The 13,989-nt window shown below is 37.9% G+C and overlaps 1 protein-coding gene across 3 annotated transcripts in view; it reads left to right on the plus strand.

Annotated features, from left to right (window-relative positions):
- LOC116547511 (cytosolic beta-glucosidase) overlaps nucleotides 1–13,989 on the plus strand; it is a 126,819-nt gene that overhangs the window by 52,465 nt on the left and 60,365 nt on the right. For all 3 annotated transcript variants that reach the window (XR_004267077.1, XR_004267079.1, XM_032273457.1), the window contains exons 3-4: nucleotides 3,896–4,692; nucleotides 5,445–5,568. Coding sequence is in view for 1 of the 3 variants with exons in the window: in XM_032273457.1 (XP_032129348.1) it covers nucleotides 3,896–4,692; nucleotides 5,445–5,568 (921 nt within the window). In the remaining 2 variants the exon portion in view is untranslated. The remainder of the gene's footprint in view (nucleotides 1–3,895; nucleotides 4,693–5,444; nucleotides 5,569–13,989) is intronic.

Below are 13,989 nucleotides of genomic sequence, written 5' to 3' on the forward strand. Positions count from 1 at the left end.
CTCACACATTCATAAGGTGGCAGTATTAACTTTCCCATTTTACAGATAAGGATACTGAGGTGTAGAGAGAACAAGTGATTTGTCCAAGATCCTTTGGCTGGGTTTTCTGAGTCTGGGGCTCTCCTCCTAAAAATCCAACTCCACTGCTTTGTGGAAAAGTTTCGTTACAACATTGAATAAACTGTATGACCAAGAAGTAAAGTGCTTAATTCTGGGACAGTGAATATTAATTATGCTCTGTTTCTCTGCTGTGCTGAGAAAAAAAAATTCTTAAAATTTACTTATCTTTATTTCAATGGACAGTTATCATATTGTTTGAATTACATTGATTGACTATTATTAATGACTTCTCCATAAAGGGGGAAAAGAAGGAATTTGATATTGTGATCAGGTCTGAAGTAGGTGACCATGAAGTCCGGTAAAATAGAGTTACATATTTCTGGTTCAGGAACATGAGAAGTGGGATGTCATATTGAGAACAGCTCAGTCTTTGTAGTGAGACAGACAAGGATTAAACGTGGGCCATGCAACTTATCAACATTGGGACTCCCTGAATCTCAGTTTTCTTATTTTTAAAGGAGAATAAAAACACCTATCTCTAAAGCTTAGTGTTTGGATTTAGCAAAATGTATGGTATCTTGTACATGTGGTGAGAGTTTAATAAATAAAAGCTAATATTTTTTCATGTTCAAAGTCAACGGAAAGAGTTGGCTATAAAAACCCTCACACACACCAATACCCAGATTATTTTATCATACTATCTCTAGATATCTCATTTACAAATGTAGAAATGTGAGTTTACAGGGGCCCAGGGATGGGATGGTGAAATACTCTTTCATTGAGAGAGAGAAAGGAAAAGTTATAAATTTTGATGAGTGTATTAGTTTTACTGCCACTGTAACAAATTATCACATATTAGTTGCTTAAAACCTTACAGTTCTGTAGGTCAGAAGTTTGACATGGGTCTCTGTGAGGCTGAAATCAAGATACCTTCAAGGCTGAATTTCTTTCTGAAGGATCTTTGGAAGAGTCTGTCTTTTGATGCATGCAGGTTGTTGGCAGAATTCAGTTCCTTGTGATTGTAGAACCGAGGTCTCTATTACCTTGATGGCTATGAGCTACGGACTGTTCTCAGCTTCAAGAGGACATCTGCATTCCTTGGCTTGCGGTCCCCTTCCTCCATTTTCAAAGCCAGCAATAGTGGGTTGAGTTTCTCTCAAGCTGCCACTTCTCCACCTTTTCTTCCATTGTTGCATCTATCTGACTCACTCTTCTGTCTTACTCTTCCATTTTAAAAAACTCATATGGTTACATTGGATCCATCCGGACACTCTGGGGAACTCTTCACAATTAAAGGTCCATAGTTTAATTGCAACTGCCAAGTCCTTTTTGCCATGTAAGGTAGCATGTTGACCCATTTCATGGATTAAAGAACATCTCTGGCGGGGGAGGAAGAGTTATTCTGCTACTAAGTGAGAAATAGCACAAATGTGTGTCTTCCAAATATGGAGTTGTTCTGCATGATTCACAGTACATTCCAGTTTGCAAAGTAAATGAGCTGGTGTCAAAGATAACCACTTACCCAGACAGAGAGAAAACACATGATTATGCATAATTTGGCTTCTGCTTACCTTGCTCGTCTCTCACCATTCTTATTCCTCTTTTGGAAACTCTCCTTACACTGAACTTTAAGTTCCCAAAAAGAGAGTGAATATACAAATATTGGCCAGACCGTATCTGACAATAAAACTCTGACTGACAAAGGAAGCCCAGGAAGTCAAACCACAGCCTCTGCAGCAATCAGCCCAGAATAGTCACAGCTTGGGCAACTGATACCTTCTCTATTTTCTGCCCCCTGCTGCCTGCTTCCAACTCAGGAGCAACCAGAGAAAACCACATGTGCTCCCCAAACTAATCACAAAAGATGCCCTGCTTCTAGTTAGCTCTCCTGTATCTTCCCCGTGCCAACAACCTTTAATCAGGGCACACCCAAGGGTTCTCTTTTCTCCATGTATAAAGCTTTTCCTCTGTCCCGACTGCATTTGGACACCTGCCAAATATAAGTATTGGTGGCTGACTCTTGCTATAGCAAACGCTGAGTAAATAGTCTGTTTTCTGTTTTTCTCGTTTGAGTGGTCTTTATTTTAACATTTCCCCCTTTTTTTGGTATTTTTTTCCTCTTTTTCTCTTCCAGAATCACATTTTTCTCCTTACCTTAAATGGGTAATTTGTATCATATTTTAAATATCAGCTTAGATGTCACTAATAACAATAATTATTATTTCGATGATAGCTAACCTGTACTGAGCCCTCACCTTATGCCAAGAACTGTTCCAAACATGTTTAATTTTTCAACTCGTTAAACTCACAACAATTAATTGAAGAAGGTTTCTATTATTATCCACATTTGCATGCAGGAAAAGATAATTCAGAGAGGTTAAGGAACTTGCCCAAGGTCGCAGAGATAGTAGGTGAAAGAGTTAGGACAGAATTTAGGTGGCCTGTCACCATAATTTACTCTCGAAACCATTATGCTGCATTGCTTTCAGAATATTTTCAAATACCCTGAGTTTAGGCTGGATACCCCTTTCCAGGTTTTAAGTAGGACTCTGTACTTTATCTGGTAGTCTATTGTAATTGTTTATGAATTTTTCTATAGTTTCTGCTAATAAGCTCCCTACGGACAAGGGTGGTGTTTGTTTCGCTTATGTTTGTATGTCAAGCTTATAGTAGTTTCTTTATAAATGTGTTTTTAAGGAATTAACAAACAAATAATGAATGAATAAAATATATAACAAAGTCTGAATTGTTATTTTTAAAAATGGAAGGATTCTAGGTTAAGAAAAAAGAAAGGGACCTTTTCCTTAGGCAAACTTTCAACGCAACGCACTTCTACATATGACTTCATAATCTTTATCCAGGAAACAACTTCCTAAAACAGGACAACTTCTCTTGTCTAAGCTTAGGTTGCCTCCATACTTTCAAATATAAAACGACATGAAGTTCTAGCATCAGCCTCTCCCTAGAAAGTCTCTTCTAAGCTAAGCATCATCACTGAGCTAGACTCAATGACTTCTTGGCATAAATTCTGAGCCAGTCCATCTTCAAGTTAGTAACATTCTTCTGAACTCTGCGGCAAGCCTAAAAACTATCTCTTACACACTTGCATTCCTGGAAGAATCAGATGAGAGCCAGAGGTGGCTATGTATCCTCATGAACTATGTTAAGGTTTTAAAGCAAGCTTCAACCGGGTACTCTTAATGTACTAAGCCTCTGGCTGTCTGCCCTTGTAACCCAGATTCTGGCTCTCTGCCCTTGAGAGCTCTCATTCATTCTCAGTAGATCTCTTTCCCTAGACTTGTATGGAAAAGCATTAAAGCAGTCATCTGGATCAATTCCTTTACTTTATGCTTAATACCATTGAGATCTATGCATTTATTAAACAAATATTTACTAACCTCTAAATTTCGGGTACTGTCCCAGGATTTGGAGATCCAGAGGTGGATTAAGCAAGCTCCCTGCTATCATGGGGCTTGTAGTCTAGTGGGACTAAGAGACAAAATTAGTATACATAGAAATGCATGAAATCATTTCAATAAGTATGAAAATAACACAGAGTTAGATAACAATGATCTGCCCAAATGTATCCATTTCAATAAGTTTATCTCTCAATCATGTCACCCCATTACACTCTTACTTCTTGATCAACTACTCTTCTTCAAAATTCTCAATGTTTCCTCTCAGTCTTTTATTAAATATATCGAGGAAGTAATAAACTTGTTTTGAATGAAAGTCATTCAGAAAATTGTTCTTGATCTTATCCCTTTTTAAAACTTATTGCCAACGTACTATAAACAGCTTTTCTTCTTAGGGTGACTTTTTTTTTTCTTCCTAGGAATTGATTATTACAACAAGATCATTGACGATTTGTTAACAAATCGGGTTACTCCCATTGTGACACTCTACCACTTTGATTTACCTCAGGCTTTAGAAGACCAAGGAGGTTGGTTGTCAGAGGCAATCATTGAATCCTTTGACAAATATGCTCAGTTTTGCTTCAGTACCTTTGGGGATCGTGTCAAGCAGTGGATCACCATAAATGAAGCTAATGTTCTTTCCGTAATGGCATATGACTTAGGTACCTTTGCTCCAGGTATCCCTCACTGTGGAACTGGAGGTTATCAGGCAGCTCACAATCTGATTAAGGCTCATGCCAGATCCTGGCACAGCTACGATTCCTTATTTCGAAAAGAGCAGAAAGGCATGGTGTCCATATCATTTTTTGCGACCTGGTTGGAACCAGCAGATCCCAACTCAGTGTCTGACCAGGAAGCTGCTAAAAGAGCCATCACTTTCCATCTGGATTTCTTTGCTAAACCCATATTCATTGATGGTGATTATCCTGAAGTTGTCAAGTCTCAGATTGCCTCCATGAGTCAAAAGCAAGGGTATCCATCATCAAGGCTTCCAGAATTCACAGAAGAAGAGAAAAAAATGATCAAAGGCACTGCTGATTTTTTTGCTGTGCAATATTATACAACTCGCCTAATCAAGTACCAGGAGAACAAGAAAGGAGAACTAGGCATTCTCCAGGATGTGGAGGTTGAAATTTTTGCAGATCCATCTTGGAAAAATGTGGACTGGATCTATGTGGTACCATGGGGAGTACGTAAACTACTGAAATATATTAAGGTAAATGCATGATTTTTTTGTGAGTCCATATGCACTCAAATATGTGAAGGTGGGCAAGACAGGCATATGTGTATGTGTATATGGACCTGAAAAAGAATTAAGTTAATAGCATATACATTTGTTGGCCTGGGAAGAGCAGATTCGGATTTGAGTTGGTGAGGGGTAACTAGGCTGGAAAAGGCTTCAAACACAGTGGTCAAAGTCTAGGATTTGTTGTTAAAGTTAGTTTTGCGTATAGAAGTAGTTTGGGCATATTTTTCAATCTGGTATCACAACTGCGATTATACTAAAAGACATTTTAAGGATTGTGATAGCTGGATCTTTTTTTTTTTTTTTTTTTTTTTGAGTCTCAGCTATATTGGATGACATCCAGTTAGCTGAAATTAAAATTTCAAGTACAGCTTTTCAGGACCCCTCCTGTGGGGGATGTAGAATGTAGCTGCTGGCAGGACTGAGGGGTTAAGAAGCAGTGACAATCAACAGATACTGATGGAAGAAAGATATTTCTGTCTTCTCATTATAATAAGAGTCATTGGACTGTCTTCATGGACATTTGCACAGTTTTGCCTTTCCATTGTTAGTTATAAAAGGTCAGTGAATGGAAAATTAAGTTAATAGGGTCAGTGCAATTTGATGAAAACTAGTTTTGGGGTTGTAGCTTACAGAAGATAGATGGTAATGCACCTGATTTTATGAGCTTTCTTTTTTTTTAAACATCTGTTTGGAATTAAACTTCTGTTCTCTTTTTCTAGGATACATATAATAACCCTGTAATTTATATCACTGAGAATGGGTTTCCCCAGAGTGACCCGGCACCTCTTGATGACACTCAACGCTGGGAGTATTTCAGACAGACATTTCAGGAACTGCTCAAAGGTACCGTTTGAGATGATGAAAGATCAATTGTGCAGTCTTAATATAATTTTCTCATTTGCTTATTTGCATTCAGCAAAGACCAATGATTTTTGAAAGCTGAAATCCATGTAAATCAATGTAAAACCATGTAATTAGTAAAGAGGGAAAAAAGTATTTAGGAAAGAGGAAGGGGAGGCTTTTGGCCTAGCTACAACCTCCTGACATTGAATCAAGTCACAAGCGACGACTCTTCAGCATTTTGTGACTCCTGGATGAAGGTGACAAGAACAGAAGGAGTGGTGGCTGTTGGGAGAGAGAACATCAGTTATTACAAAAAAGATTAGCACTGATCAACTATAACATGCTTGTTTGCATATTTTAATATCCTAACTACCAAAAAATGAAATGACAGGATTTTTAAAGAACCCAAATTAAGCATCTGTGCACTAAAATTCAAAATGGCATGAGTCTTCCATCAATGTATGTTGCATTTAAGCTGTAACCATGCAGCCCAGTTAGAAACATTTGTATTGTCATATGGAAAATGTGAGTTGTATTTTAAGATAATGTTATTATTTAGTGCCTCTTTTCCCTCCGTGGAATTCTTTTCATATGAATTTTTATCACATTTGAAAACAGTCATGGAGGAATAAGCTTTAACTTGTAACACACATTTTTAGACCAGTTAGACCAGTTAGCAACTCCTCTCCCATTATTTGCTGCTTCTCAAACTTAATTCCTTCTTCTTTTTTTTTTTTTTTTGAGATAGATTCTGGCTGTCTTTCCCAGGCTGGAATCAATGGCACAATCTTGGCTTATTGCAACTTCCACCTCCTGGGTTCAAGCAATTCTCCTGCCTTAGCCTCCCAAGTAGCTGGGACTACAGGTGCCTGCCACCACACCCGGCTAATTTTTGTATTTTTTTTTTTAGTAGAAATGAGGTTTCACCATGCTGGCCAGGCTAGTCTTGAACTCCTGACCTTGTGATCCACCTGCCTCAGCCTCCCAAAGTGCTGGGATTACAGGCATGAGCCACCACGCCCAGCCCAATTCCTCCTTCTTAAAAAGGAATCATGTCATAGCAACAAAATCCAATGTAAAATGAGACTTTAAATTTCCTTTTATTTAAAACCTTGATAGCCACACTTATTTCTTATCATTCTAATTGAGAGGTTCTGACATTATTCTTTCCAAAATTATTCGGTATTACACTGGTAATAACCAGAAGGGATCCTGGAAAGTGACGCAAAGGGATCCTTTTCCAAAACCTGAAATTTATTGACTGGATCCTTCACTCAGGCCTGGAACTTACTGGAAGAGAGCAATTGGATCTTTACAATTTGACCCAAGTGAAGGAATTATTTTGTATTACACCCAAAACAGATTCTTCCTGGTAGCAGTTCATCTTCTGATAAGATAGGAAAATCTCTAGTTTTCTGAGATTCTACTCCGCTTCTTCCTGTAGATGGGTCCTGTTCATAGTTAATCTATTGATATTCTCAGGCTTTATCCTGAAGAACAAATAGGTTAGTTACTACCAGGCAGATTTATGGATGGCTACAGGGAACACAAATGGCTTGCCTAAAATTGCTCTGTGTATTTTTAGGAAAAGAGAGATAAATAGAAACAGCTTTTTTTTTTTTTTTTTTTTTTTTTTCATTCCCAGCCTGGTACTCTGTTCAGTGCTAATCATATAGAGGCATTTCATTGTTTGTTCAAATAGTTTCAAGTACTTCATACTATCCTTTAGATCTTTATTGCTAAATACTCAATGATGGACTCAAACTAAGGAGATTTAAGGATATAAAAATAACAGAGGAGTGGAAAATGGGAGAAGATTTGGTTTTCTAACAGACAGGAAAGGAGAATAGGGTTTGGACCAAAAAAATCAGTTTTTCAATTTGTTGAAATTCTAGTTTGTCTTCAAATTACTTGATGAGAAATTTATTAGGCATATAAAACATTTACTATTTACAGCATCTCTGTTCTCTTCTGAATCTTAACATTAGGCCAGCTATATTCACTGTAATTGACAAAGTGTTTTGCTTTTTTTTTTTTTTTTTTTTTTCGTTTTTGTTTGTTGTATTATATTTTAAGTTCTGGGGTACATGTGCAGATCTTGCAGGATTGTTACAGAGGTATACACAAGCCATGGTGGTTTGCTGCCTACATCCCCCCTTTGCCTACTTTAGATATTTCTCCTATGTTATCCCTCCCCAATCTCTCCACCCCCTGTTCTCCCTCCCCTAGCCCCCCACCCCCTAGCAGACTCCAGCGTGTGATGTTCCCCTTCCTGTGTCCATGTGTTCTCATTGTTTTGCTTTTTTTAAAAAAAGTTGTAGACATTTTAAATTGTAGAAATGTGTATATTGAGAATAAAAACATATGAATAAATGTATTTGTTCTGGACTAGGTATAGGGGTGTGGTAACTTTTTTATGTATTCTGGTAGTGGGCAGCAACGATTTCTGCTGCGGTGAAACTCTCTTTCCCCGTTCTTCTAAGAAATACTCATCTCCCCATCCATATGCATACCATAGGGACAGCCGTGTAAGTGGAATGCAATCCTCCTCCTTGTCAACAGATAATTGACTGGTCCAAAGGTAGGCACAGGACATGAGCTGGACAATTTCAGTTCTTCCCTGGGACTTAGAATGTGACCAATTAGTTTCTTAATCTCTCGGACTGGGTTGGGTGGATGTATGTTGCTTTGTGAGCTACCAGTGGCTGGGCTCTACCCCGTAAGCTTAGGCACAGTGAGAAACGAAGATACCCATGCATTAAGGGAAAAGAAAGGAAACATGGAGAACTTCCAGACAGCACTAGAGCCTCTGCTTTTGTTTTATCCTGAGTTCTGTCTGCACACAAGTTCTTAAGAGAGCTTTATTACTTTCATTGTAATAAAGTGCTCTTTGCACTTAATCTTATTCTAATTGGGCTTCTATTTCTTGAACAAAAAGAATTTTAATTTATGCCATCATCTTATTCCTTCTCAAAACAATGATATGAGGTCATTACTCCTACTTTATAGATGAGGAAACTGAATTTCAAAGAGGCTACATTATTTGCTGACGATAATAAAGGTACTAAGTAGTATTTCCTAGAATGAGGCTGAATATATGTATATTATTATTATTATTATTATTAATTATTTGGTGTTAGATATAATCTGTGAGCTCAGGGCTCTCTGAGTTAAAGTGCTAATTTGTCCCACCACACAGAAACTTTTCATTATGTTTGGTTACTTTGGGCTTGCATGTGTTCTTTGAAAGTGCTTCATGCTGTCTGTGAAAGAGCCGACAGGTTCTGTGACCTTGAGCACAACTCAGATGCCACGTATCCTCGTTTTCACCAAAAGAGTAGAACTGAACTTCCTAATCAATTTTCTGAGACTCCTCCAAGGTAATGCTGATGATCTTGTTGGCAAGAACTTTGCTAGTAAGAGGCACCCTGTGAGCAATTAAAAATAATAACAGTCCAAGGAAGATATTCCTGGGAAGCGCTGCAGGTGAGAACTCACCAAAACCCGGGGAGTCAGACGGATGACGGCTCTGTGATTCCCACAAACAAAGCCTTTCCTCTGACATCACACATACGGACAGGCACATAATGACTCTAGAGTTGAATCAATGGGATCCGCTTGGGGGTCTTAGTGATCTCTTCAGGTAGAATCCCACAGCAATTAATCGAGCATTAAAAGGTATGCTAATGTTTCTGTTTCTTTTTGGGATATGAAAAAAAAAGAGAGAAAAAAATGTCATTTTAAGAATAAAAAGAGAGAAATCAGCTAGTGCCTTTTTAATCTTTGCATTGTTTAATTGTATTAAACACCTTTAAATTGGTTATATTTTAATTACTGTAGATACAGAAAGAGTAAAGTGTACCAAAAACTTGAAATAACATATAACTAGATTTGCATTCCAGTTTTGCAAATTATTCAATGAAGGATCTTTAACAAACTACTCAACCTGTCTAATCCTCAGTTTGCTTATCTATAAAAACGGGGATAATTGTTGTTTATTTTTTTTACTAGCAAGGTTGTTATATAGAGATTCCATTTCATGAGCTAATGTGCAAAATTACCTTAGCAACTGCCTGACACATAGTAGCTCCTTAATCAACGGTAACAATTATTATTACAAAATGTGCACTCTTAAAAACATATCTATTACCTCCAAGTTATCTTATTTTAAAAAATGCCATTTCTAAGACTTGTCATTTTTCTATCCCCTGCACAAATTTTAGCAGACTATTTCCCCATATTTGTGTGTTTCTCTTTCTTTTTGAGGAACTTCTGGATGTGTGTTATAACATTGATCCTCTGGCTTTTTCTGTTCTGAATTGTATGGAGGAGAAAGCAGCAGGCCCATTTATTATTTCCCTCTGGGAGGTGATCAGATTAGGTGAAAAGTCAAATCGTTGACAGCAGAAACTGCTGTCAAGCAACTGGGAATTGTTCTGTCACATGAATCTTTGTATAAGTTTGGGATTCAATGATGTTCAAATGGTTAAACTTTTCTCATATCATAGGAATTTTTATTACCTTAGTAACAGGTACACCAGTCCTCGATACTCCAGAGCCAATGGGCAATTTTGGCTTCATACATAGATGCACACAAATGGATACCTGTCCAGTCTAAATGCTTTCATGGAGATGAGGAAGGATGGGGAGCCAGAGGCTATTGCTCCAATGGCTGATACTGCCCCCATCACCTAAATTCTCTTGAAAGGGGATCTGAGCAGTTTGCAACCTGTTCCTCATACCTACCCAGCACGTGTGCTTTCAGCCTGGCTTGTGATCCTTCCTCCACCTGAAAAGCGATCCTCTGCTTTCTTCCAGGACCAGTCCTGTTTGAAGTAGATGAGCGTGCTTGTAGTCAGAGAGAACATGGGTTTGAGACCCTGGTTCTGCCCCTCATGAGCGCAAACCTTGGGAAAATTCTGAAACAGGCAACCACATCAGTCATGTAATCTCTAAAATGGGGATAATAAGAACATTGATTCTTTTAAAGAGTGGTAAAAAATGATCAAGATAGTGCTTATGTTGCCTAAAAGAAGTCTGGCACATTTAATAAGGATTCTATAAAAATGATGACTAATTCTTTTGGGGGTGGCAGTGCTGTGAATTCTCTGAGAACCAGAGCTGTGTCTGTTTTTATAATTATATCTTTAGCTCTAAGCACCATGACTGCTGTATAGCAGTGTTCTACACATATTTGTTGAATTTGGTTCTATTATGGAAAGGCCAGATAATGAATAATGAGAAATAAATGACTAAATGATTGGGAGGCATATTTTCTTTCCCTGAAGAAATATACCCCACACATTAAAAAAAAAAAATGCAGCCTTCTGAAAAGTTTCTGAGCCAGTCCAACTTTCCAGGCAGATCCATGCCTGAGTTAGCACAGCGGTAGATGATTGCAGAGAAGGTTTGTTAATGACCAGCTTTCGGCTTTTAATGACAAAACCCCTCAGCAAGATGTCATCGAAGTTATTGAAGACTTCACTGAAAGTGTTGAAGCTGATACATTGTAACAAGAAGGTTATAAATCTTGCAACTTGGATATACCACCAAGACAAGATGCTGAGCACAGAATCACCCTGCTGTTGTCTGTCGGCATTCTCCCTCCCCCTGTCTTTCCCTTCCCACGGAGAGCAGGTAAAGGAGAAATACATCCATTTCCCAAAGTAGTGCAGACCTGGCAGCCACCTGCCTACGCCAATTTCAGATCACAGAGGCCCATTTAACTGGACAAAATGTGTTAAGCACCTGTGTTTTTCTAAATGTGCACTGGAAAAAAATCCTAAGCATTAGGGAAAGATCTCAAAGGTTAATACAGTGACCTTTTAGAAACACCAACCAATTAAAAATCCATTGCAAGCTTAGAAGAGAGACTCAAATACCTGAATATAGATTCCCACTTTGTGTCTATTGTTTTATTGCTTCTCAGAGGACATCTTTGTCACCTTGGCCCCTAGGAAGCAGTCCATCTCGTAACTTGTGTTACGTATAACTGTATGGCTTTGGGGCCATGCGGTGTGAGATTTGGATGGATTCCGCACTGCTAGCAAGGCTGCTCCTGGCTGCAGTGGATGGCTGCTAGCCACAAGGGGTCAGGTCAGAACACAGAGAAAGAACGAGGTTCAAAGGCTGAGTGTGAGAATGGCTAGTGGGTGCTAGCATACAAAGTGTGCAATTTTTGTTTTTCAATTTTTTTAAATTGACAAAAATTGTATTAATTGTGTACAACATGTTGTTTCAAAACATGAATACAATCCAAAATGCCTAAACACATGCATTACCTCACATATTATCATCTTTTTGTGCTTGGTGGGTATGCTTACCATCTACTCTTTTAGCAATTTAACAGAATATAGCACATTGTTATTAATTATAGTCACCATGTTGTAGGAGAAATCTCTGGTATTTGTGCCTCCCATTTAACTGAAATGTTCCATCTTTTGAAACAACATCTCCTGAATCCTCCTGCCCCCAGCCCCATAAATGAGATCATTCATGTCTACAAATGCTCTGAACGCCTTAAAGGGTTAGATGTTATTCTCACCATTCTACTCTCTGCTTCTACGAGATCCACTTTGTTAGAGTCCACATATAAGTGAGATCATGAAGTATTGGTCTTTCTGTGCCTGGTTTCTTTCACTTAACATAATGTCTGATATGTTCATCCGTGTTGCAAATCACAGCATTTTATTCTTTTTAATGTTGAATTGTATTTTGTGATATACATATTTGGTAGAACAATTTGTTTTCTTCTGGATATGTACCTAGTAATAGAATCTCTCGGTTGTATGGTAGTCCTGTTTTACATACTTTGAGAAACCTCCAAACTGTTCTTCATAGTGGCTGGATGAATTTACATTTCCACCAACAGTATGTAAGTATTCCTTTTCTCCATAGCGTTGACAACATCTGTTATTTTTTTTTACTTCTTGATAACAACCATTTTGACTGATGTGAGATGGTATCAGTTTGTGGTTTTGATTTGCATTTCTCCGATGATTAGTGATGTTGAACGTTTTTTCATATTTGTTGACTGCCTGTGTATCTTCTTTTGAGATATGTCTGTTCATGTCCTTTGCCTACTTTTTAATGGATTAATGTGTTTTTTGCTTATTGAATTAAGCTTCTTTTAGAATCTGGATATTAGACTTTTGTCAGATGTATAGTTTGCAAATATTTTTTCGCATTCTGTAGGGTGTCTACTTTGTTGAAAGGTTTTTTGTTTTTTTTTTTTTCTGTTTTGTGTTTTGTTTTTCTTTTTTTTTTGAGTTGAAGTTTTCCTCTGTTGCCAGGTTGAAGTGCAGTGAGTGGCACAATCTTGGCTCACTGCAACCTTCAACTTCCTGGTTCTAGTGGTTCTCCTGCCTCAGCCTCCCGAGTAGCTGGGACTACAGACACTCACCACCATGCCCAGCTAATTTTTGTATTTTTAGTAGAGACAGGGTTTCACCATGTTGGCCAGGATGGTCTCGATCTCCTGACCTCATGATCTGCCCCCGTTGGCCTCCTAAAGTTCTGGCATTACAGGGGTGAGCCACTGCGACCTACCTGTTGGTTTGTTTCTTTGTTTTTTGTTTGTTTGTTTGTTTGTTTTTTACTGTGCAAAAGCTCTTTTGTTAATGAGGTTCCACTTATCCATTCTTGTTTTTGTTGCAATTGCGTTTGAGAATTAGTCATAAATTATTTGCTAAGGCCAATGTTAAGAATGGTATTTCCTAGGTTTTATTCTAGAATTTCAATACTTATGAGAGCTTACATTTAAATCTTTAATCCATCTTGAATTGTTAATTTTTTTTGTATATGGTGAAAGGTTGAGGTCCAGTTTCGTTCTTCTGCATATGGCTAGCAAGTTATCTCAGCATCATTTATTGAATAGGAAGTACCTTCCCCATTGCTTATTTTTCCTGACTTTGTTGAAGATTAGATGGCTGTAGATGTGCAACTTTATTTCTGGGTTCTCTATTCTGTTTCATTGTATGCTTGTTTCTGTAGTAGTACCATGCCACTTTGGTTACTGTAACCTTGCAGCATAGTTTAAAGTTGGGTAAAGTGATTTCCCTGGCTTTGCTCTTTTGCTTCAGGTTGCTTTGGCTACTTGGGCTCTTTTTCTTTTTTTTTTGGTTTCATTTGAATTTTAGAATTTTTTTTCTAAATCTGTGAAAAACGACATTGTATTCCCCATTTCCTTTATCCATTCATCCATTGTAGACACTTAGGTTGATCCCATATCCTGGCTATTGTGAATAATGGTGCAATGAACATGGGAATGTAGGTATCTGTTTAACACACTGATTTCATTTCCCTTAGATATATGGTAGTTTTATTTGTGGAATTTGAAAAGTCGTGAAGAAAATAATTTCTTATGTTTGTGTCCCACTAGTCTACATATGTAAATCACACTTAGAGTCAGACAGCCAGAGG

The sequence above is a fragment of the Sapajus apella genome, unplaced genomic scaffold (genome assembly GCF_009761245.1).
Source record: "Sapajus apella isolate SASKATOON/1434 unplaced genomic scaffold, GSC_monkey_1.0 scaffold5, whole genome shotgun sequence".
In the NCBI taxonomy this organism is placed as follows: domain Eukaryota; kingdom Metazoa; phylum Chordata; class Mammalia; order Primates; family Cebidae; genus Sapajus; species Sapajus apella.